The 25,489-nt window shown below is 53.6% G+C and overlaps 2 protein-coding genes across 6 annotated transcripts in view; both read right to left on the bottom strand.

Moving 5' to 3' along the window:
• The window catches only part of TEX264 (testis expressed 264, ER-phagy receptor), a 35,603-nt gene extending 14,890 nt beyond the window's left edge, over positions 1-20,713 (bottom strand). Inside the window, exons 1-6 of one of the 5 annotated variants that reach the window (XM_071212084.1) lie at positions 17,141-20,713; positions 16,474-16,648; positions 14,906-14,955; positions 14,732-14,807; positions 12,206-12,498; positions 1,814-2,035 (exon numbers count right to left, since the gene is read on the bottom strand). In XM_071212084.1, coding sequence (XP_071068185.1) covers positions 1,814-2,035; positions 12,206-12,463 — 480 coding nt within the window. In that variant the 5' untranslated portion in view covers positions 12,464-12,498; positions 14,732-14,807; positions 14,906-14,955; positions 16,474-16,648; positions 17,141-20,713. Of the gene's footprint in view, positions 1-1,813; positions 2,036-12,205; positions 12,499-14,731; positions 14,808-14,905; positions 14,956-15,045; positions 15,131-15,363; positions 15,383-15,758; positions 15,830-16,473 lie in introns of those variants that run through there. The other 4 variants (XM_071212083.1, XM_023589688.3, XM_004461554.5 and 1 more) reach the window with 4 other exon arrangements.
• Positions 18,248-25,489, bottom strand: part of RAD54L2 (RAD54 like 2) — a 136,097-nt gene continuing 128,855 nt past the window's right edge. Inside the window, exon 23 of the mRNA XM_058288516.1 lies at positions 18,248-24,101. Coding sequence (XP_058144499.1) covers positions 23,107-24,101 — 995 coding nt within the window. The 3' untranslated portion in view covers positions 18,248-23,106. The remainder of the gene's footprint in view (positions 24,102-25,489) is intronic.

Below are 25,489 nucleotides of genomic sequence, written 5' to 3'. Positions count from 1 at the left end.
CCTCCCCATCAGGACGTCCCTCTTATTTTCAGATCTTCTCACCTTTCTTCCTTTCCTGTCCTGGGCCACCAAGGCCACAGCTGGTGACCCACACCTCATTCATTCATCCCCCAACCTTGACCCCAGACACCTGCACGCCCTTACCTGGGCCCCAGATGAGCTCCCATTTCCATCACCAAGGCCCTGGCCCCGTCCCCAAGCTGCTCTAGAGACCAAAGCTGCAAGGCTCCTGCAAGTCCCACAAGCTCCCACTCACACTGACTTCGCCTCCCCTTTCCCTGAGCCCAGCCACACTGGCCATACCCTCTGCTCAGGCCCTCCCGCCCCAGACCATCTGGACCCACAGAGGCAAGGAGGCTCAGGGTAACAGGTTAAATACTGTCAACAGGCTGATGTTCCCAAACATATCCCCAAACCCAACCCTCTCTTGGAACTCCAGGCTCTCTACACACACCACTGGGCCCACAGCGGGTTCCTCATTTCAGTGAAGAGCACCTACCTGCTCAGGCCAGAGAGAACTGGAAGGCCATGTGACTCCTCCTGCTTCCTACCCGTCCCCAGCATCCAATCCACGCACAAGCCCACTGGTGCTGCCCCGAATGGACGATCACTCTCCACGCTGCCTGCACCTCTACAGCCACTGTTCCAGTGCCATTTGCTGCCATTCATGGCCAGGAGTCACGACAGACTCCTAAGCCCTCTACCCAGCCACAATCCGTGATGTAGGCACACCCTGGCCAGGGATGGGATGGCCTGTCCTGCCTACAGAGACTCAGCTCAGATTGTGTCATTTTCCCGATGGGAAGCCTGCAGAGACTTCCTAATGCACTTGCACCAAACCAGGGCTCCTCATGCTGTTCTGCCTAGAATGTTCTTACTCCACTCTCCAAAGGCTATTCTAAGACTCCTCCTTCGAGGTCACCTCCTCAGAGAGGCCGTCCCTGACCACTCTGTCAAGCCCGTCAATCTGATGTTTCTCACCACTACATCTGTTCTGCTCTAGCATGTATCCCGTTCTTGTCTGGCACTTGCCACCTGCCTCCACCACCTCACCAGAAGTGCCTACTTAGGCACCAAAGTTTCACATCCAGCACAGCACCTGACACAAAGACACTCAGTAAATGCAAGCAAGAAACAATTGCTTTCAAGCTCAAATTAGGGTCATTTCACTAGCACCTGTTTATGAAAGATTTTAGAGGAGGGGGATATGCAACATGGCAAGTTTTTAAAAATTTCCAAGGACAAAAAGACCTCTGCTGGACCTCCTTGATGGCTGGCACTCCTTCCTCTAGGCGGGCCGAGCAGCAGTACTGCCCATCACTGGTCCAGAAAGCAAGGGGGCAGACTTGGCTCAAGGGCCTGAGCCCAGGCAGCGCAGGGCCAGAGGACAGCACACGGGCACCTGGGCCTTGCCCGGCAGTTAGGAGCCTCGTGGATCTTGCTCTACAGGCCTCTTGCAGGATGGGGACGGGGTGGGCGTGCCCCTCTCTATGAGCCCGAGTGGAGGCTGAGCACGGAGGATGTCTCTGGTGAACTCAGAGCAGAAATGACCAGGTTGGCTTTTTGAACAAGCTTCCCATGCTCCTGGGATGTGCTCTGGCCCCCACCAGGTCTTGGGCACCTGAAAGAGAGGCCAGCAGTCTCTGCCGAGCTTCCTAGTTCCAGAGACAAGTGCTCCACGGGGACCCCAGGGCTCTGCCCTCCCAAAACCACTTCTCCTCCTTCCAGTTCAGGCAGTCTTGAGCAGTCCTTCCTGGCTCCCACCCAAGGACCTGACTCTCCCCGCTCTCCATTACCTAATCCTCTGCCTCACCTTGATGTAGGCGTCCAGGGCGGGATGGACACGGCGGGTAGCCAGCCAGATGGACAGTGCGGTGGTGTACGGGAAGGTGGCTGTCACCACATGGCTGGGTGCCGGGAAGGAGAACACCTTGAAGCCAAATTTCTGGTAGAGGTGGATGAGCTCAGGGGAGGGTGACTCCTCACCTTCACTCAGGATGCTGCCCACAGCACAGCGGCACTTCTCAGGGGGCACCTGGGGAGGCAGAGCAGGGGTTTCAGGGATGGGCAAAGGAGACTCTCAAACCTCTGGGTTCCTGGGATCCATGCCAGCTCAGGCCTGGAAGAACCACAAGCTCCAACAGGCCACGCAGTCCTGGATGCCAGGACAGAGGGGACTCTTTCCCTGCTGGAGCACCACTGTGGCCCCCACTGGAGCACCCTGTTGTTCCTGCTGCAGGACCCTCATCTAATCCTTTATTAATTCCTTCAACAAACATGAGAGGGAGGGGATGTGGCTTGAGCAGTTGAGCACCTTCTTCCCAAATGGGAGGTCCCGGGTTCGGTTCCCGGTGCCTCCTAAAAACAAAAAAAAACCAACAAGCAAACAAAAGAAAAAACCAACCCAGAAGAGCCAATGAGGCTCAGTGGTTGAGTGCCAGTTTCCCACATACAAGGTCCTAAGGTTCAATCCTCAGCCCCAGTGCCTTAAAAAGAAAACAAAAAACAAACAAAAAAAAACACCAAGAAAAAACCCAGAAAGCATGCCAGGGCCCATCTGGAGATCTGGAGGTCTTGACAAGCAATCAGACTTGGTCCCTACTCTCCAGGATCCCCGGAAAGGGAAGGTCGGAGACCTCTAAACCATCACCCCCTCCCCCCCTACACAGCCCATCAACAGCACCATTCTCAGCCTGTTGAGACCCTCTGTTTGGGAAGCGGAAGTGGCTCAACTGATAGAGCGTCCCCTACCATATAGAGGGTCCAGGGTTCAAACCCAGGGCCTCCTGGCCTGTGTGATGAGCTGGCCCAAGCGCAGTGCTGCCGCACGCAAGGAGTGCCATGCCACACAGGGGTTTCCCCCATGTAGGGGAGCCCCCCCACACAAGGAGTACGCCCTGCAAGGAGAGCCACCCTGCGCAAAAAGAAGCGCAGCCGGCCCAGGAGTGGCGCCGCACACACAGAGAACTGATGCGGCAAGATGATGCAACAAAAAGAGACACAGATTCCCCGTGCCACCAAGAATGCAAGTGGACAGAGAAGAACACACAGCAAATGGACACAAGAGAGTGGGGGTGGGGGGTGGGGGGCAGGGAGGGAAGTGAAGAGAAATAAATTTAAAAATTTAAAAAAAAAAAGACCCTCTGCCCACCCACACCCCTTCAGGGCCCCAGGCAAACTGCAGACCAGCTTGTTAGAGCCATGAATCCAGCCCAGTTCTATTAGTTCATTTCCCTCCTGCTTCCTTTCCTGGAGGCTTCACTAGCAGAGAAATTGTGGCAGACAAGGGAGTGTATCCAAGAAAGACTGGAAGGCAAGAAAAAGAATCCAGAGCTCTCAAGGGCTATCCCCCTGGGAAGCTATGTGTGAGAAAGACTGTGAATGTGAGTGTGAAGGTGTGTGTGTGTGTGTGTGTGGTTCAGGGGGGAGGGTGTGTGTGCGTGTGTGTGTGGTTCAGGTGGGAAAGAGGCCTGGGTGGGGACCTGGCTGTAGGAGGACTGCTCAGGCCAAGGGATGGCAGATAACGACTGCATTGTTGATGACCCTGCACAAGGAGATCCTCCTCTCAATCCATCAGGCTAGGCCGGCTACCACCACCTCAGCTTCCATACCCTCTGCCCAAACTATGCCCCATCTCAGGCCCTGCCCTACTTCCCAAGTTCCTTCCTGGCTAAAACCAAGACTGCTGGTTCCTCTTCATGTTCCTCTGGTCCCCTAGTACCTACACTCCCAAATCGGCTTCTCTCCCTGCCTCATCTCCTTCCCCTGATTCCCGGAAACCTCAGACAAGTCAGGTTCCTATGTGAGCTTCCAATACTTCCTTGGCCTGATGCCAGGCCTACAAAGCCTGGTACTTGCTTTTCCTCCTGCCATCAGGGGCCCCTTGCAACCTGTTTCCCATGTCAGACTTCCTCCAGCCTCAGTCTGCACCAGGTCCCCAGGGGCACCTGTTCCTGAACCCAGGAGACTCACCATAGACCTCAAGCATTCAATCCTGTGTTTTCCTCAATCTGAATGTCCCCTTCTCTCCCCACTCTAAAATTAAAGAGGTCACTAAGTGCCTCCCCTACCTCCTTTCCCCAGTCCACCTTTCCAGGACCATGAGGTCATTTTCACCTGCTCTCGCCTCTGCCCTCCTGTCCCGTCCCTTTCCAAGCCCTGCCAACAACCCCTCAGGGGCTTCTCAGCCCTGCCCTGCTGCCTCCCTTCTGGACAACCCCGTCATGTCCTCGGAGTCACACTGTGCCTGGGACCTGAGTACCAACTCCAGACTTTCACCTCTGAGCAGCCCTGGGGAGTCACCCTGAGCCCTCTGCAGCCCTGGTGCCCTGGCTGCACCCTTGGATTCTATGGTCTCAAGCCTGCCTCAGAGCTTTAGTGGTGGGCACTATGGTGCAGTGGTTAGAACCAAAACTTTTGCAGAGAGGCAGACTTGGTGTGAATCCTGGGGTATGTGGCCCTGGACAAGACACTTGGCTTTGTGAAGCGCCAGTTCCCTGACACCTACTTAAAGAAGTGTCATAGTAACTGAGAACACACAGAAGGGCTTGGCCCAGATCCAACACTCAGCACATGCACCACCACTGCCCCCTCACCTAGCGTGCCTGACCACCAGAAACTGAATATGAAGTTCCTCCTTGACCAGGAGGCTCGAACACCCTCTTGGGAAGCCTTTCAGGGTAGCTTGGTAGCACTCCAACCCCCAACATGTTACTGGAAAACTCTCTTGCCCGAGGCGTCTTCCCTCCACTCCCAGGCAGAGGCAGAGGCAGGAGCACTGAAGTGCCGCCTCTTGACTCTAGATGGTGCAGCTGCCCCATTCACTCAAGGCTTGAGGGTGGCCAGCTCCGGGGGTTGGCAGGAGGTGCTGGCAAGCCGCCTGTAGACGGACCAAGGGGCAGTGCCCGCCACAAAGCCCATCTTCATATCCCTGACCCTAGCAGCCCTAGCTATTTTGAAGAGATTTTCAGTAAAGGTTAGAGGAAGGGCCTCGTGAGCTCTCCTCTCCATCCCGCGTCTGCCTGGGTTCGGGTCCCAGGATCTTTCCTGGGATCGTGTCAGCAGTCCCCATGGGGTTCCTGGCCCAACACCATCTCCAGCCCCCAAAGGGCACCAGGAGAATACGTGATTACTCACGCTTCTGCTTAATGACTCCCGGTTTGCCTCTGGGTTGAAACTAAACTCCCCAACCAGGCATGCAAGACTGTCTTTTGGAGTGGCCCACATAAACCTGCCCAGATCTGTCTAGTACTCGTCTGACACTCCCTCTTTGCAGCCCCAGGCCCAGCAGAGGCCAGAACCCGCGTGGGCAGAAATCCACTGAACATCTGTGTGGCTCAGGGAGTGACAGATCCAGGCTCTGGCCCAGTCTGCCTTGCCAGCCTCCTCTCCCACAACGCCCCCACAACCCCCACATGGAACTATTTGCAGCTCCCCAAACATGCCAGGTCCTCCCCTGCTTCCTGTGCCTTTGCGTATGCTACTTCCTGTCTGGATGTCCTACACCCTGCTTCCAAGTCAGTTCTGCCTGGGAAACTCCCACCCATCCTTCAAGACTCAGCTTGAGCCTCCTCAGCCTGTCGCTCGCCATCCTATAGCCCCTCTATGATCCCAAATGCCCACCCTAAATTTCTCCAGAATCCCACGCACACCGAACATTCTGCACTGGGAGCAAACTTCTTCTCCTTTCACTTGGAGAAAGGGAGGGACTCCTGTCAAGTGGAGGGGGCACCTGATAAGGAGACTGGACTCCTGCGGTGTGTGGGGCAGAGATATACCCTTCTGGCCTGAGCAACCTTCCCTCTCTCCCTTCTAACTACACAGGTAGTTCCCTGGCCAGTTTCTGAGGGGCAAACTAGATCACTCAGCAAGCCCACCAAGGAGATGGGACGGGCCCTAGGATAAGTTGGGAGTAGCAAGGCTGGCCCAGGAGTGGGGGAAGGTTTCCCCAGGCTCCTAGGAGAGCCCATCTGCAGGGGAATGGCCCTTCCGGGTTTGTCAAGGGTCCAGAAGGTGGGGTGTCCTGATAGTTGGAGACCCCACCCTACCCCAAGTCAATAAAATATCTTTATTTGGGCCTGACCCAAATGTCAGCCTAGCCTCCCCGTTCCACCTGCCTGCACCCTTTTCTCCCCATGTCAGTCCTCACCCAGGAAGGTATGGATGATACCTGTGCCCAAAATAAGACCTGGACCAGAATTAGCACCAGCAAGGAGTCACACCAGGAAGATAGGGCAGTGGCCAGGCCCACTAGCATTCCAGGTGAGGGGCATCCCCACCAGATCTGCCCTCAATGAAAGATGACCCAGGAATGAGAGAGCGGAGTGCTGGGCTCCCAGACAAGCTCTTCTGGGGCTGAGACCTCCTGGGTGCCAGCATTGTGGGAAACAGGGGTCTGCTTGGAACCCAAAGGCTTCCAAATATGCGCTGGTCCTAAGGCTGGCCCCACTGCCTGCCCTGCCATGTGAGGACACGTAAGAGAGCCACCTCAGGGCTCCTGCTCGGCCAAAAGCTCAGCCTGGGGGGCCTATAGCTGGCCAGCCCTGTGTGACTCAAGGCCTTGGGTTTGGGAACTGGGTAAGACCCAAACCTTCCAGGATCCAGGATGGAGACCTTGTACCTGCAGGCCTAGACCAAACCAGCCCTTGGGTTCAGCAGAAATGGCCAGTCACATGCCCACACCTGCACGTCCTGACGGAGACAGCTGCACCATCTGCCAATGCCAGGCCCCAGAGGGCTGCCTTACCCCCGTCCCTTGCTAGCCCACCCATCTCAGAGCTGCCCAAGGTAAGAGAGGAAATAGGGGCTGTGCCCTCCACTCCCACTGGTGCCCCCAGGGAAAGAGAGCGGCAGCACCTGTGCATTACTGGAGGGTGGACTCCTGGCCTTGTTGTTTACTCTCTGTCTGCTGCAGGTCAACACAGTAAGTCCCAAGGATCTGACTTCCCTGAGCTGCTGGTGCCCAAAGGCACACTGGGGCAGGGGCCTGCCCCAGGGGATGACAAAGACAGCCAGGCCAGGAAAGAAGCCCCATACTTCAGGCCGGGGAGAGGGAAGCTGTCAGCAGGACGCCAACTCCTGGCAGGGCGCGTGTATGCCAGGGGCTTTCTTTTTCCACAGAGGCTTGATCCTAACAACAGTAGCTGGTGTTTGACCAGGTGCTGGCCACTTGCCTCAGTGGCTGTCTTTCTCTCATCAGCTTGTGAAATCCAAACAGCTCTGTGCAATAGGTACTGTTATCAACTCTGTTCCTGCAAAGGTCACAGTGAGGCAGTGTTGGGGCCAGGATTTGAATCTGGAGGAACAAGCTGTGGCGGGGAATGGCTGCACTACAGGTTTTCCCTGTGCTGTACCTTCCTACACGAGCCCAGGCAACCTGCAGGAGGCTGGGACGAGGCCAGAGGCAGGCAGGCAGGCAGGCAGGTTCCTAAAAGCACAGAGTCCAAGTGGCACAAGTCCTCAGAGGCAGGATGCCAAGGGTGCTAAACACCTCCTGTGTAGCCAGGTATTCGGCCTTATCCTTACCACCTACTCCCCACAAGAACAAAAACCTTGAGGTAGGGATTATCTTTTTATTCCCAGTCGGGAGATGAGGAGACAGACTCAGAGGGGCCAAGTGACTTGCCCACTCGCACAACTGGTAAGCAAAGGAGCCTCAGTTCAAGCCCAAAGGGCAAATCCACACTTCACCCCACTTCCCTTCCAAGGGCAGCTCTGGTGGGCAGAGAGGAGCCTGCCTTTCCAGATCTGTGCCACACAGCTAGCTGCCTCCAGAGCAAAGCCTGGACTCCACCTAGTGGAAACAAACCACAAGGTGACAGGGAGGGGATGGCCTGGTCACTCAGGAAATATCAGCCCAGCCCACATTTCCATTGCTTTAACTGAGGAGTCACTTCCTCCTGGGAAATCCTACCCCTTACCTCTTGCAGGACTCCACGGGACTCCATCTGACCTCCGTGCCTCCAGGGAGGACAGGGGTGCCCCATCCCATTTACACTGAGGGGAAAGAAAGAGTGGGACACAGCCCGAGCCAGAACTCCCAACAGATAAGCCTCAGTACTTCAGACTTGGCCCTGGGCCTTGACTCTCACTGAACTAATAGGAGAAAAGGGGCTTCAGAGGCAGTCTAATTTGCTAAAGGTAGAATTCAAAGCAGCCACTGGTTGTTCTACCATGCCATACATGGTGCTGGCACTCACTGCTAAGTGGTAGGTCTAAGTGGCAGACGCAGGTGCACCCAGGCCAGTTGAACTGAACTGGCTGCCACACCCTCCTGCTTCAGTGGTTGCTTAAGTCGCACAGCAGTGGAGGCGGGTAGCAGCAAAGGGTTGGGAAAAGAGGTAGAGGGTCAGGCTGAAGCCAGATGGGATGAACCCACAAGCACGGCAGCAGCCCAGCCACTAGGGGGAGTTCACAGGCCAGAGGCAGCCAGGATCAAGCAAGGGGCTCAGAGTCTTTCCAGAAGGCCCAGGCCCAGGAGGGGAGGCTGAGGTCACTTTCCAAATCCTCAGCCCCAGCCTCAGAAGCAGGGCTGAGGACAGAGAAGTTTGCCCACCTAGGTGGGCAGGGCCCTTCCCACCTATGCAAGGACAGGGCAGCAGAGGACTAGTGGGGGAAGGGGACATCTGTGACTGATAGCCACCCACATCCGACCTTTGTCTCTGGAGACCTCCTCCCTCAAGGACCTAGAAGAGGAAATGTCTCACACCATGACTGCTGGGCCTCAGAGGGAGGGATACCTGTGAGCACTGCCAGGCTCTGTACATTCTGCCATGTGCTCCCTCCCTCTTCCCCCTGCCCCCCCCCCACGCCCCAAAGCCCTCAGGGATGCGAAGTGGAATCCCGCCTGCCTCACAGGAACCACATGCCAGGCCTTGCAGCCTCCTCCACAGACAGCTCCAAGACACAGGGCTGAGTAGGAGCTCAAAGAGCCTCTGGTATGAAAGGGTCCACAGCAATCACCATTCTGCTGCCTCGGTGGTGCCCCTTCCTGTACCACTTCCTGGGATGGGGAGACACACACCAGGTGAACGCGGGCCTCAGCAGGACTTTCTCAGGGACCATCTTCCCCTGCCTGGAAGGGGAGCAGCTAGGGAGCTGTCAATCCACACCTCGTGGGGGTGGGTGGCCTCCAAAGCCAACTAGCAACCTCTAACCTGGTCACTCACTGCCCCACACGGAGCCTCAAACAGCCTCACTTCCTCCCTGCACTCACAGAGGAGCCTCTGGCCAGGCTGGGGAGAATGACAGGGTGAGGCGTGAGACACTCTCAACAGCCCACTCCACATCCTGCTGAGAATATGCAGGGCCCCATGCTGGACACTGCTGGGGAAAGCAGCCGAGGGGACAGAAGCCTTGGGTTTTCACCCATGCCCAGGACCAGGTTGGAGTCTCTCTTCCAAGATCCCAGTAACCCCACAACGAAAAGATTTTGCGGGCTGGGTCCCTTGTTCCCCACAGTGCCCCATTACCCAGCACAGTGCATGGCACATAACAAGTGCTCAAACATTTGTTGAATGAAAACAAAGTATGAGTGAACTATGTGAGCTCAGTACCTCACTCCTACTATCTGAACCTCACACTCTTCTATAAAATCAGCGAGGAAGACTAGGAGGCCTCAGATCTCTGTGGACCAGGCTGTGAAAACCATGCCGCCCCTGAAGCCTTTAGGATCTCCACGAGGCAGAGAATGCACCACCCAGTTCTCAGAGTAGGAGGGGGTCCAAGCATTGCTGAGCCACTCCAGCAATGCTGTGTGACCCAGCTCTGAATAAGGACACAGGTGTCACATGGAATGACCCAGGACTGGGAGGGACAGGATCAGAGGAGCCACTCTGTCCTACTCTTCCATGCTTCTTCTGGCCAGATGGCCACAGCCAGACAAGGGTCTAGGCCTGGGTAACACACGTGCTCAGCCTGACCCTGTGATACCTTGACCCAGCCTCCAGCACTGACCCCAGGGTACCCTGATGTCCTTTCCAATCCAAGAGGCTGCAGGTTGCTTCCAGAACAGGCAGACAGGCCAACAAAGAAAGAGACAGCCTCAGGGACTCCTCTCCCTTCCCCTGGAACCTTGAAGTAGGGTTCCACCTGTGTCAGGTATAGAAGGGATGGGACTTACACAACCAACTTCTGCAAGGGTGGTGGTCAGGCATCTACTCTAGGAGCTCCCCATGGGCCAGTGTGCTCAACATCATTAGTGCCATGACCATCACTCAGACACATGACCTCAAAACCTCAGGCATCCTAAAACTGATAGTGGTGATGAATGCACAACTCTGTGATTATACTAAGAGCCACTGGTTGTGCACTTTGGATGGACTGTAAGGTGTGTCACTAAAACTGCTAAAACAAAACAAAACAAAACAAAAACACACTCATCCCTCAACCAGCTAAACACCAGTTCTTAACCTTAGCCCAGATCACTTCCCTCCTGGGCCCAGCGCAATCTCCTCAATGGCCTCCCTGCCTCATCTCCCCCTTCCTCCCCCACCTGCCCTCCACTTAGTTTCCTAAAAGGAAGGTGGTAAATTGTGCCACACCCTTTCCTCCCAACCTGCCCTACCTCCCCACCATCTGACCCAGAGAACCCTTCCACGTCTTCCTCCAGCCACCACACGTACACTGGCCACACTTCCCGACGTCCCAAGACTCCAGGTCTTTGCCCTGGCAATTCTCGTAGCCAGGAGGTCCTTCCCAGCAAAGTTCTCCTCATGTAAGAAGGCCAAGTTGAAATCCACCTCCTCCCTGACCCTCCCCCGCAGACCTGTGGGCATCAAGCACAATGTCTTGTTGGAGAAGCATCATTTGTGTGATGGAGTTTCCTGAGGGCAAGGTCAGGTGTGATTCATCTCGAGTGAGGCCATTGAGCAGAGCCTGGCACAGAGAGGGAGTCAGCACGCCCTTGTTTCCAATGATTGCCCCAGTAAGGCCTGGACCCCAGAGCCTGCACCCTCCAGGAAAGGAAACTGGGGTTGCAGATTCCATATGCCTGGCTTGGTGTGTGGCTGAGAGCCAGGCTGGGACTGGATAGGCTGAGGAACCCTTGGCAGACCTGCCTGCCAATCCAGCGTGGGCAGCACTACCCCATGGCATGGCAAGAGGTGACAATGGCAAGCCCTGACTCACCACAGGCTCTAAGTGCAGCCAGACGCCCACAAGTGCCAGTGATGCTGCTGGGTGAGTCTCTAGACCCAGCATACTGGGCACTGTGAGCAGGTCACTGGCCCCACTTTTGCCCCCTAGTCCCTCTCCCGAAATCAGGCAGCTTGAGGCCCAAAGAAATACCATGTCACTGGGCCAAAGGCCAGAAAGGCTGGAGAGGTAGGATTCCAAGCCCCGTGTCCAGGGGCTGTCCTCTCAGCCCTCCAGTCATAGCAGGAGAGGTCAGGGAAGGGAAGGCACAGAACCAACAAAAAGTAACCACAGAAAGAAGGGTGAGTCTGGGGAAACGGACTTTGGCCCAGTGGTTAGGGCATCCGTCTACCACATGGGAGGTCCGCGGTTCAAACCCCGGGCCTCCTTGACCCGTGTGGAGCTGGCCATGTGCAGCGCTGATGCGCGCAAGGAGTGCCTTGCCACGCAAGGGTGTCCCCGGCGTGGGGGAGCCCCACGCGCAAGGAGTGCACCCGTGAGGAAAGCTGCCCAGTGTGAAAAGAAAGAGCAGCCTGCCCAGGAATGGCGCCGCCCACACTTCCCGTGCCGCTGACGCCAACAGAGGCGGACAAAGAAACAAGACGCAGCAAATAGACACCAAGAACAGACAACCAGGGGAAGGGGGGAAATTAAATAAATAAAAAATCTTTTTAAAAAAAAAAAAAAAAAAAAAAGAAGGGTGAGTCTGAATTTTGAACAGCCTGGCCTTGGAGTGCTGGCCCCAAATGGGAATGCAAGAGGGAGAGACGGCAAGAAGGGAAAGTAGGGAACCAAAGCCCCAACGGAGGCTAGGGACACACAGTGGTATGACCCACTGCACTCACAAGTCCACAGGTAGCCATGAGGCAGGGAAACCAAACCTGAGAAGTAGGGAACCAGTATATAGACAGCTGATACCCAGGAGGGGGCCTCAAGCCACAAGGTCTGCAGGTCCAGCTCAAAGATTTTCCCGCCCTTTCTTCAGAAGTCAAAACTCCCCTTTCCCCAGCAAGCCCTGCCCCAGGTCCATCCCTGGGGCAGAACCCTGGTCAGGGCACAAGAAGCTCCTTACCATGTGGGGGTTATCATAGTAGACAGCGATGGAGCGGAGCCTGGGGGAGACACTGCAGCTCTCAGTGAAAAGCCGCCCAGTGTCACCATAGGGTCCCCTATGGAACTTGTAGGCCACAGTGATGTTGCGGATGGGGGGTGAGCCGGCACTCACTGCCACCTCAGCCAGGAGCCCTGAGTATCCAACAAAGGCCAGCAGTGTCAGCAGCAGCAGCAGGGTCAGGGCCCCAATCAGGCCCAGCAGCAGCAGATCCGACATGGCTCTGGGCCCCCCACACCGTGCTTTCAAGGCAGCTGCAGAGAGACAGAGGCAATAGGAGGCTATGAGGCTGCTCTGACCAATGTGCCCATCTGCCAGCCCACTGGTTCTGGCCCAGCCCAAGTCCTGCTTTGAGTTCTCTGACCCAGGAAGGGGAGGGGCCAGAAGTGTTTATACACAGAGTGACCTAGAAGGGAGCCTCAAAGGATGACAGAAGCCACAAGCCTCTTTATTTCTTAATCACAACCACTGAGGCTCTCAGAGCAGCTCTCCCTGTAAGCTGGCAGCCCTGGTTATACCTGGAGAAACTGAGTCATAGAGGGGCACAGGAGTGAGTCAGCCAGGGAGCTGAAAATGTACTCCTCGCCCTGACCAGCCTTTCTCCAGACCATGTGAGTCTAACCAGCTTGCCTTTCCCTGATCTTGTCTCTTCCTTCCAAAAGCTGAGCCACACTGGCAGCCCCACCTCTCAAGCCACACAGACCACTGCCAGAGGGAGGACAGGCAAACACCAGGGACCACATGCTTATTAACAAACAGGGCAGTGGCCACTGGAGGTGCTGAAGGCAATGAGAGGGCAAAAGAGGTGAAATAAGGGGGCATTTTTGGGACTTGGAATTGTCCTGACACTGTAACAACAGATACAGGCCATTATATATCCTGCCATAATCTACAGGATTGAGTGGGAGAGAGTGTAAACTACAATCCATGCTTAGTGGCAATGTTCCAAATGTGTTCATCAACTGCAATGAATGTACCACACTAATGAAATGTTGTTAATGTGGGGAAGGGTGGGAGGTGTTGGGAGTGGGGTATATGGGAATTCCTTATCTTTTATTGTGCAACACTTTGTATAATCTAAGTATCTTTTAAAAAAATAAAAAACATATTAAAACAAACAGGGAAATTATGAGGACCAAAACCCTAGGGGAACAAAAATGGGCCACAGAAAGAAAACATCACAGCACAACTCTCCTTGGCAAAGCAGGGACCTTGCTATGCAGCAAGTTCACTCACCCAGAACCAGAAGGAGAGACTAGACCAAAACCTGGCCGCCTGGGCAGCCAGAACAAAGGCCAGCCCTAAGGTTCCCAGACTCGAGCCACCAGTGCTGACAAGCTTTATCCTACTTTCCCAGCCCTCAGAAGATTAGAATCAGCAGGAAGGAGGGAAGAAAGGCTGCTAGATGTGGAGACACACAAGAGTGTGAAATAATAGCTACCCATTTAGAGGCATAAGAGCTGCACAAGTGTAGACCTGGGAACACAACCCAGCTCACAACAATGTGTAAACCACTTGAGGCAGCCCATCTAGCCTTCCACAGAGCTTGGGGCCAGAGGCCTAACCTATCCACTTTATCCAAGGAAAAATCTCAGCACAGAGAATACGGCTGACAGAGGCAGGGAAGCACACAACCCATTAGGGGAACATTCCCACCCCTAGTAGTTAACACTTACAATGAGTAACACTTCAGATCTAGAAAAAACTTAGGTGTATGAAATAATTTGTGCCCTGTGGGTTCTGGGTATCAAGATTTTAGGCTTAAAAATTGCCTTTGGAGTCCCTGGTAACATAGTGTTTGCCTCACAATTAGGCCACGTATATATATAAGCCTTCTTTGAGGTACCTCACAATGTCTTCTCACCTATCTGTGTTCCTGCCCTTTAGTTTCACCAACCTTTCTGTGCCCATTCCCCATTCTGCTCTTTTATCTCCAGTTTAGTGTCGTTCCTGTTTTCTTTGATGATGATAAATCTTACTTATATGTGAGCTAATTTCCAAATGCTGAAACACAACGACTTCATTAATCCTTACAACAATCCAATGAGGAAAGTACAGATCAGAAAATGAAGTCTTTAGAGAATAAGAGACTCACTCAGGATCACCAAGCAACCAAAATGCAGGCAAAGGGAACCCAGGCCATCTGACCCCAGGCCACCACTTCCTCTCTTTCTCCTTTGTGATGGGGCTTTCTGGAAGCAACTGGACATCCCTGAACCCAAAGCTGGAAGCTCTTGCATCTAGGTCCTTCTTCACTATGAGAGCACTCTGACCAAACCCTCCTAAACTGCACACTTCCTGTACCCTCAAGAGAACTTAATTTCTATCTTTCTCTTCCTCTCGCCTCTAGGAACTGCTTTAGAAAAAGGGGGAAATGCACTTCAGAGGTCCCAGCGCTTGAGTCAGCACAGGAAGGGGGAAGGGCAAAGCAAATCCGGTCCATCCCCCACCCTCAAGAGAAAAGGCAGAAGGGCTGGGGGAGCTCACCTGAAAGGCCAGGCTCACTTTCAACAGCTCATGGTGTACAGCGAGGCACCCGCCAAGTGCTCCAAGTACTCGGGTGCTGAGAGCAGAAAGAACAGTCATCGACCCCAGGCTGGAACTAACCCCTGTGCCGGCGCACAGTAGTGCCCTGACTGCCCCTTTTCAAGCAGAGCTCACCTGGGCCTCTTTGTCCCGGCTGGACCCCGGCCCCGGCCGTTCTCGGACTCCTTAGGAGAATCAAGAGTCAATCCCAACCTCACAATGGCCAACTCCTCGCTAGCCACCCCGTCGTCCAGGGAGAGCTCCACCCACCACACCTGGTCCTGAAACCGCCCGTGCCGGTGACCTTGGGCACAACGACGGCCTCTCCGGCCTCGATTTCCCGTGGGTCGGAGGCCCCGGACCGGCGCCTCCGGCTAGGTGCAGCAGGGCACCGGCCTCGCGCCAGCTTCCCGGTACCGCTCACGTGCGCCGCGGCGGCGGGCCCGACCCTTAAAGGGGCCAGCTGCCAGGAAACTTCGCGCCAGGTGGGCGGTGGAGGACGCGTCCCCTGGAGATGTGGGGGGACCGGGACGCCGCCGCCGCCCTTTCCTTCCAGCCCCTCCTCCCTCAACCCCTTTCTCCGGGGCCACCACCTCAGCTCCCACCACTTCAGTGGTGGTAAAGTTTGCAGCTCGGGCTGCTGGGCGCGGCCTCGGGGACCGGGGGCGGAGCCACAGCGCAGCGCTCGCCTCAGGGTCCCCCGCCCCGCCCCGCCGCCCGGCTCCGCACAGACGTAGCGGGCCCTGCGCCGCCGTAGGGGACAGGGGGCGGGCCCGGGGCGGTAGGAGTGGACCCAAGGGCGTCCAGGCCTGGGCCCTCGGACCCCGCAGGGGCGAGCTGTAGGGTGAGACGAGATGCCAAGGGCGGCCCGGGTCACGGAGGGGACCGAGGAGCCCGGAGGCCGCGTCTGAGCGGGCGGGGGTCCCGGGGCCGTGACGCGCGTGGTGCCGTGGCGGCGGGAACGCGTCCGCCGGGACCTGGCTCTCACCTCCGCCGCCGCCTATCAGCGCTGGCGGCTCCGGGCTAGGTCGCCGAGCCTGCGCGCGCCCTCCGCTCACGCTCGCTCCGCCTCCTCTCGCGGCGGGACGTGGCCGTGGGCGCGTGCGCGCGGGGCCAGGAGGGCGGAGGCCTGTCGGGGCCCGTCTCCATGGCAACGGGGCGTGCAGCAATCCCCGAGAGCTGACAGGAGTGGAGCTCACCCCGACTCTCCCGCCTTAGAACCACCCCGAGGCATCCGGGCTGGGGCGCGCACCCCCAAGACCGCTTGGCCCCAGGCGCCTGGTGAAGTCGGCCCTGTGACCCGCAGCTAAGGGCCGAAGGAGCATTTGGAGAGATGTGGTTAGGAAGACGCAGCACAGGAGTAGCAGCCACAGCCACCGACACGTACTACCATTGAGCCTCCCACCCTTTCTCACTGAGGTTTCGGGACAAACCTGAGAACCGGACAAGGCAGAGTAGGGTCACTTGCTCCTGTTATACAGCCGAGGAAGCTGAGGCCTAACCTAGATTCAGGGAATAATCTAATGGATCCGACCTTTGGACAGTGCAAATACCTGTTTCCTTCCTCCACTCACCCCAGTCCTAACGCAGAGCATAGGGTAATCATCCATCCAACAAACACTTCGAGCATTAATCTGCACCAGCACAGTTCCAGGTCCTCAGGATACTGAGTAAAACCAAGGCCCTGCCCTTCTAGAACTCACCTTCGAGCGGGATGGCCCCCTTCCAGGCTCCTCTCTCAGTGCCCTGGATGTTTATCACTTAACCTCGAGGATGCTTGGGGGAGGCTTTTCTGGGTTTAGTCTACCCTCTGTGACTCCCAGGTCAAGTGTAAGCTCCTTGAAGTCAGGTGAGTCTTCAGCTCCTACTTCTGGGCACCTAAAAACTACAAAGCACTCTGGGAGAGTCTGCCCTCCTGAGAGGTCCAGTCTTACAGGGGAAAGAGGGGGACACCATGCTTTAGGAGGGTCACTCTGATGGAAACACCAGAAAGCTGACAATGAAAAAAGTCAGCAGCCAAGGGGTGCATACATCTTGTGGCTCCCCCAACTGCACTAGTAAAGGGCAGGCTGGGCACACAGAGACACTCATTATCTGGGCTTTCTTTCCCTCTGCTTCACATTCTTCCTCCCACAGGCAAGGAACACTATACCTCAGGTGTAGGGCCAGCATACCCCACCCCTCTGGGCAGAGTGGGCAGTTGACCCTTCACAGGCACTCTGCTCTGGGCCAGCGTAGTCAAGAGAGCTGTTTGGCCTGTGTGAACACCAGGTACATAATCAAACCCTTCAAGTGCCCCAAATAGGTGGGCCTATAGCTCATAGTATTTGCAAGGGGAGGAGGGGCCTCAGTCTCAGAGACAGTCTCTACCTGCAGGTTGTGCACATTCAATTAATTCTTCCGCTTCTCAGAAGCTGATGAGCTTCTCCTAGGAAACTGGTGCTTGGAGCTGCCCCTTCCTCATCTTGTCCTTTCTGCTCACTTCCTTTTCCCCTGATTGGGGAACTCTAGAGCCCAACTTCAGAGTCCAGGGTGTGCCTTGGCCGCCTTCATCATAGGAGAGTCTGTGCCTGGAGTACATCAGTCTGCCAGATTTAGGCTGCTCCCTACAGTCAAACTCCGCCCTTGGCAGGACCCCTGCAAGTCCAAGAATGACCACCAGGAGGCAGCAGCCTGCTTTGCAGGGCACATTTCTTCTCCCACTTGTGGCCCAGCAGTCTGAGCCCACCTGTTCACCCAGCTAATTGATCCACCCACATATTACTCCCAGTCCTTCTTCCCAGTAGCATATAATCTCATTCCCAGGAGCCCAGACTTGATTTTCGTCTCTTCTTGCCTTCCTCTGACCAAGGAATCCCCATAGAGGCCCTTTAATTCACCCTTAGTAAATTTCCACAGCATTTGTTTCCTCAGGGCTTCTCCCCATAAAGGGTTTAACCTTTGGCAGCCAAGGAGTTGACCTTCCCCCTCCTCTCCTAGCCTTACCCCCAGAACCTCCCCCAGTGCTCCAAAGCCCTGGTTAGCTCTCTGTTGACAGTGCCTAGAACCTCCAACTAGATCATCAGAGAATGCACATGCAGTGTGGGGTACGTTGCAAACCCTGTAACAAGCACTCACAGAAACACCATCTCCTACCTTTTGAAGACAGCGATGCCTGCCCAATCCCCAGCCACTCAGAGCTCAGCCAAGGCTGCCCCTGCAGAACTTGGCATGGCAGAGGTCATTTTGCCTTAAGCCACGCGCAGAGTCAGCTCAAGGTGTTTCTCTTTGAGCCCTAGTCTTGTGGTGTTCTTGGGTGAGCAAAAGCAGAAAAAGCCTAGGGAATCCCACTCAACAGAAAGCGTGCCAACAGTCTGCCTCTGTTCATGCCTGTCCCACTCAAGGGCCATCCCAGCATCCACCACGCTCTAAGTTATATCCCTTCCACCACCCAGCCAGCCAAACCACCATCCAGACAATTCCTTGACCAATCAACACTGCCTTCTTGAGTTTAGATTTTATTTTACAAAAAGAGAAATAAAGAAAACTGATAGGCAGTTATACTGACTTACAATTGTTCTGTTTGCTTTTTTTAAAAAAGTGACATGAAACACAAGTAAAAATAAATACGTCGTAGAAACAGCCAGTTGCCCAGTCTCTGGGGCAGGAACACCTGCCCTGCCAAGAGAGGAGGGAAGCCCATGATTACACCAGCAGCTGGCGTACCCAGTCACAGACGCTCCTCAAAGCTGGGCCAGGTCCCAGGCCTCAGGGGGCATCCTGAGGAAAGAAGACGGAAAACCAAAGCCAGTCTACTCCTCCTGGCAGTAGTGTGGCCTTAGTGGTTATCCTCTGTGACCCCCTTAGCCCACCTGGACTCCCTGTCCCCTGGGCCCTCTGGAGAGGGTACAGGAGAAAGCCAGTCTTGGGCAGGCTGGGGGATTCTCCCAGTAAGTGCCCGGCCCACCCTGAGTAACACAACCAGATTAACAGTTTATATCCAGGTGCATGCACACACACACACACGTGTGTACGCACACACACATACACACACACAGCTGGGCTAACCTCTCTTCCAGGGAGGGTCCTGGGTCGGGTCACAGTATGAGGTCCCCTCTCTTTCTGAATATCATCCCACTAGTGGTGGTAACAGAGTACCCAAACCTCCTCTTGGCCTCTGTACTGCAGACTCTGCAGCCTGCCTACCTACCTCTGCCCAGTGCACTGGACCATGACATCAAATACACCTGCGAGAGGGGAAAGGTACAGCTTGGAGTCCCTGAAGAGCAAAGTCAGAAACTGCCTGCTCAGGAAGTTCATCCTTGTTAAGACTCAGCTATTCATAAAAGGCCCAGGGCCAAGACAGTGGCACAGAACAGACAATAAAGGGGATCACAGCTGAATACAAAGGGCAGGAAAGAGAAGTCAGTGGAAGGCAGACAGAGTTAAGGTGATGGAGAGCGCAGCATTTTCAGAGATGGGCCTTGAGATGGTGATTTCCTGATAACAGGCAACAGAGGGCCAGAAAGTCTCCTGGGGGTCCTTTGGGGGAAAGACCTCTGCTCTTGGGAGATTTGGTGGAGAAGAGCCACTTTACTTGGTGCACAGGAGGCCATGGCTCGAAAGGGAGAAACTGGGCTTCTCCTGAGAAATCACAGGTAAGTGGGAGGCAGGAGGAAGGGGAGCCAAATGCAGAAACATTAGGAATAAGGAATGTAAAGCACCCAGAAGACCTTCCCTGTGGGATGGGACTCAGTTCCACAGCAATGTCAGGTTTGAGCAAACTGAGGCAGAGGCCCTGCTCTGCTGACAGTTTGGGAGCGACAGTCCCACCCAGAACGCTGCTTTGGTGCCACTAGTTTGGTTAAGTATTTCAATCTATCAACAAAACTGGACTTTCAACATTACCTTAACTATTTGCTTCATGCTCCTAGACTGGGAAATTTCATATTTAGCTGTGAATCACAAGTATATAAAGACTCCACATACTAATTCCTAGGGAAGAGAGTTCCAAGGACAAAAGAGAGTTGTCCTTAAGTCAGCAGATGCTAAGATGGACGCTGAAGAAGCACAATTGGAGGGGTCAGGACTTTACAGATGTCCAGTCTAAAGGAACAGTTCTGATCCAACGTGGTTCACTTATTTTTCGTGCTTAAATGGTTACCTTGTTTTTGTTCAATTTTATCCACAAAGATATTAAGAAAAGGAAATCAAGCATCACTACAAATGGTATTCTTGACTCATTACAATAGTATTGTATTCCCTAGGCTGAGGCCCTAAGCTAAACCAGACCGACTGGCCTTGACAGGCCCTAGGAACAGCCTGCAGAAGACCTCAGTGAAGGAAAAGTGTATACCTGATCTTCTGCCCTCCCCCATATCACCATTCTCCCCTCACTCAAGTCTGGATGATGGGTGAGTAGAAGCCACTGCCAAGTGTTCCTGTTCAAAGAGGCTGTGGATACAGGGTTCTTAGGCTCTGAGACATTTCCTGCTTCCCTCACACACACTCATTTTTGGGTGCATACAGATTTGCCTACCAGCACACAAAGAGACAGCAGAAAACTCAGGTGTTTTCAGGTTCATTAAAAAACAGAAATCAAAAAAAAACACGGAAACCGTAGCACTCTAATTTCCCTTGATCCCACCCCCAACCCCACACACAGTATAAGCTGCACATATCAGAGAAAGCCTTCTCTAGCCAGGTCAGTCTCTCAGATTATGGCCTCTTCTGAGGTGAAGCAAAACCCAGCCCCTGGAACACAGGGTAGAGAGCAGGCAGGTACCGTCTCTCAGGACTACTATTAATTTCCTGGCAACTTCAAAAGCCCCTCCCCCAGTAACTGGTTTCCCTGTTGGTTTCTGGATTCTCAGAGCCTGCTCCTCCAGTGATTTCCTAGAGGTAAACACAGAAATACCCCTCCTTCCCCTAACAAGACACACACATGGACTCACACTCTCACTCGCTCGCTCTCTCACACATACACACATACATACACATCTCTGGGATCCCAGTGCCCCAGGGCCTTGGAGGCAGCAGCATAGCCCAGGTTGTGGATTTGCTCTGTCTGCAGACCAGAGATCCACACTAGCTCATTCCTATCGCACAGGCCTAAGCCTGAGAGCCCACTCCAACTGAATCCCTCCACCCTTCATTCTTGGGATGCATCTGAAAGAGAAAGCACTGGTTGGAACTATTTTTAAATTAATAAAATAATTTGCATAGCTAAACTGTAAATCTAAGGCTTCTATGAGTAGCAGAGTTAAGTGTCTGGCGGGGTGCTTATGAAAACAGAGGAAGAAAACTCCCTAAGTTCCACTTTTGGTGTTATTGGATCGCACATGCGCGCACACACACACACACATCAGCCATCTCCTTGTCTCTTTGGGGACAATATCCCAGAGTGTGCCAAGGCCCTCCAAAAATGGAAACAAGCTGTTCATAAAGTTGCAGAAGCAACTACTTACTAGGGGTGATCTGGCTAAGAAGCTGCCTCCAGAGCTGGGAAGAGAAAGGTGCAGCAGCTACCCAGCCAGGAGGGCCTCATGGATAGGTGGTAGAGTTCTAAAGCCAAACAAGGTTTATTTATTATCAAGAACTGCCCAGCAAAGTCTCAATAGTGGTGGTGGTGGTAGTCATGGGGTTGGGGGTGGGGCAGGCAATAGGAAGAGAGGCAGTGTTTATGCTTAAGGACTAGATGCTCCCCTCCCCTGGCATTGACAAGAAGGGGGAGACCCAGAATGACTGATGTGTTCTTTTAAGATAAAAGCTAGACTGAGGGCTCTTACAGGAAAAGGGCTTCTCCAGGCTCTCCTGTACAGGACAGAGGTGGCAGATACCAGCCCCACATTGATCACCTGATAGGCTAAAGAAACCAAAGCACTTCCCAGTTCTTTCAACCCAGCAGCCGCTTTTCCACAGCTTCATGCATTGAGAGTATGTCTCTAAGGCCACCCCAGGAAAACATAGCTCCAAATTTGGGGTTACTTAGTTCCCAGTAGAAAACTCCATGATCCTAAATGTCAGTTTCTTTGGAATGAGCCTCACTCCCACTAACTATCCAGTCCCACAATGTCCTGATCTTCCTGAAAGGCCATCTCCGAAAAACATAGTTGTTTAGTCTAAACCTCAGCCAAGTCTCTCTCTTTCCCTGGTAATTCACCAGCCACCCAGGATTCCTTCACCAGCAGCTATGGGGTCTAGGATATCTTTAAACTGCCCTTTCCCTTCCCACCCTCCTTACCCCTAAAGCTTCCCCCCTCCCACCCCTCAAAAATTAAGACACACAAAAAATCCAAATAATAAATAATTGCCTGTAAGAAATAAATTAACATGGAGCTCTCTAATGGAGAAGGTGAGGGCTAAGGAAAGGCCACCAGGATAGGCAGCTGGGGGTACAGTTCCATCCTTGTGAAGAACGTCTCTTGCAGCCACAACGCCCTGACCATGCACTCACACGCTGCAGTGCTTCTTCCTCCCGGACTCTGCACACAGACAAGCTCACACTCTGGAAAGGGAGATCTGCTCAGAGACAGCCACTGGGGAAAGAGAAGAGATTGGTAATGCCCACTTTCTCTCATGATTTCCCTCAAATTCTAAAGCAAATGTAGCTCTGAAAACCAGGGACTCAGGTTATCTGGGTCTTCTCTTCACCCAACCAGAAGGAAACTTGTGGTCTCCATGGCTCTTCTCCTGGGCTCACCCTGAAATCCACACTAATAGTTGCCATGAACCACCACACTCTGATTCCATTAGAAAAAGATTAATTCATTTGAGTCTCCCCCTTAGCCCCTCCCTCCCTCCCCTCCCAACTTCACCCCTGCTCTGTAACATACATGTACATACATACATAAACACACACACACACATACACACCTGGTCTGCTTCCTTTCCACCCCCAAAAAAGACCCCACTTCACATAGGATCTCAGTCTGCTCCCCCTGCCCACCCTCCCTCCCTCCCATCCCCTCCCCAGGCCAAGCTAAGTCACCCAGTAAGGCAGCTCTCTTGGGAGAGAATGTTCCCAAAGACAGAAAAGGGATGTGGGCCTCTACACTCAGATGGTCAAGCAAGCAAGCAGACAAGCATAAGCAAGGCAGGCAGGAAGAGAGGCAGTCTGTTCTGCCCCCCCATCCCTGTTTTGGGTCCCTGATTTCCCGCTATTGCTGCTCTGTGGATTTTTCCCCTCTTTTGTTAAAGAGCAACAGGGCCCTGCCACTATAGTCAACCACCCTTCTTTGTCCCCTTCCTTTTCCCTCCTGCCAAGTGCCCTATGCTCAGAGAGCCCAGACCACTGCCTTCCAGCTTGGTGGGCAACCTGCTGGGGGCCCCGAGTAAGGTGGGGAAGGTCTCCCCAGCTATTTCCCAGTGACCTCTATCACATCATCATCCTTATCCTCGTCATCATTGGAGCTGAACCCTACCTCGGCAACCTCATGAGAGTCAAATGGAGGCACCTGGGACCGGAGGAGGCTACCAGCTGGGTAGCCTGCATGTGGGGACATGTAGCCTGGGTAGACAGACATGCCCCGCGACAGGTTGCTGGGCAAGACAGGAGAAGGAAAAGGCGCAAACATCCTCGGCTCGGGCAGGAGTGGCTGTGAGAATGGGAGTGAGTAGCTGGGTAGTATCCCTGGCACAGAGGGGTTGAGCATGAAGGAAGGGGTGCTGGCAGTGACTGAGGTAGCCGTGGAAGAGGAACTGACAGGGCCTGCTGGCACCAGAGGGTCAGTAGTCACTGGGAACACCAGGCGGGCATCTGCCAGCAAATTGGACAGCTGGTAGTAGGAGGGGGTACTTCCCATGAACAGGGAGTTCTCCCCGGCCTGGGAGGTGAAAGGGGGGGTGAGGTTATGGTTTAAGGAGACGGGTGGCATGGGAAACCCGCCAGAAACTGGATACCCGTGTTCATACGGCTGCACGGGGGCTGGCAGGTGGCCCTTCCTGGACCGCCGCCGGGCTGACTCCTGGGCAGCAGGCGGTGTGGCCAACTTTCGCTTGTGGCCCCTTAAGTCCAACACTGGGTGCCTGTCACCACAGGGCTGGCTGGTCACCAGGAGAGAACTATTGAGGCAATGACCCCCAAGTCGAGGCTCAGTTCCGAGGGCAGTCCCGGGAACAGCACTGCTGTCCACGAGTTGGGCCGGGGGGCCAGGCAGGGCGGCATTGGTGCTTGGGGAGCTCTGATGGGATTCCCGGGCAGCAGCCACATCTGCATACTGCTGGAGCTCACTGATGATCTCCGGGCTGTCAGGGGAGACAGGCCTGGCCAGCCCCTCAGGGTCTGGGGCTTTGGGTGATGAGGCACTGTGTCTGCCGTTGCTTGTGGACTCGCGAGAAGGCCCCTGGGAACCTGAGGACAGAATGTAGGTAACTGAGAACCAGGATGGCCAGGGAGAGAAGGAGGATATAGGGGGAAATTACACAGGGGAAAAAAAATTATGTCCTGTGTTCCCCCAAATTCTAATAGTTTAATGTCCAAACAACATCACTCAGTAAACCTTTCCCAAATACAAACAGAGAAATCCTTCCTCAGATTACATGAATCCATTTTGATCAGGCAAACAAGTCTGTCCATAACAAGGTATGCAACTTCTCTGCACCCCAGTTTCCCAATCTGTAAAACTCTGCACCAAAGTCGCTGTGAATCCTATGAGATAATGACTATGAAGTGCTAATCCATCAATATTGTAACTAGTCACATTCTTTCTGGAAGCAAGAAGCAGTCAGTGACAGGGAGGGAGAAAAGAAGAAAATTATGTTAAAAAGCATCCATCTTGTTTAAAAACAAAATAAACCCCATAACTACAAAAGGTATTTGGGTAACTGGGAATATCTGAATATGGCCTGGATCTTAGGTGAGATTATGGAATTGTTAACCTTTTTCAATATGATAATGGTGGTGTAGTTAGGAGAATGTCCTTAATTTTAGGAAATAAGTATTTATGTGTTTATTTATTATGTATTTAAGTATTTATTTATGAAATATCTTCAACTTACAAACAGTTCAAATAATAGGAAGGGAAAGAGGAAACAAGGAGGGATATGAATTAAAAATGGCAAAACATTAACAATCACTGGGTCTAGGTACACCCATGTGGGTGCTCCCAGTGCTTTTCTTTCACCTTGTCTGTTTGTAGGAAAATTTTCATAAAACAAAGTTGAGAGACAAGCAATCTAGCTCTCAGAACTTTGTGGTGGGAGGATAAAGGAGAACCTCTTCCATTAAAAAAAAATCTCGCAAGAGTTCCTAATGTTGTTAATGTGCTACACATATACCCTTTAACCTGGCAATCCCACTTGCAGGAATTTATCCTACAGATATGCCCCATGTCAATTAAGTACCACCATCAGTAATGTTGGAGTTAATCTAAATGTCTATCGATAGGGAACTAGGTAATACATTGCATTATACCCATGTAATGTCATCCTATCCAAACCTTCAACAAAACTGATCTAGAAGGAATAAGGAATGAGCACCGAGATATACAGGTGAGTGAAGAAAGAAGTAAGCCGAATATTATAGCATGTTAGCATTTGTTTTAAAAATACAAAAATATTTATATACATACATTTATATACACACACACACAGGCACATACATACATATGCCTGTACTACGAATATGTATAGACTATTTTGGGGGGTCGGGGGGCAGGGGGCAGGTGGCAGGGAGGACAGGACTGGTAAGAGCAGCACTTCTAGGGAGGTACAATGGATGGCTAGAGTTCTTGGTGGGAG

This window comes from Dasypus novemcinctus, chromosome 26 (assembly GCF_030445035.2).
Source record: "Dasypus novemcinctus isolate mDasNov1 chromosome 26, mDasNov1.1.hap2, whole genome shotgun sequence".
Lineage (NCBI taxonomy): Eukaryota > Metazoa > Chordata > Mammalia > Cingulata > Dasypodidae > Dasypus > Dasypus novemcinctus.
Note: the sequence above shows the minus strand (reverse complement) of the source record. Positions and strands in the feature narration are given on the sequence as shown.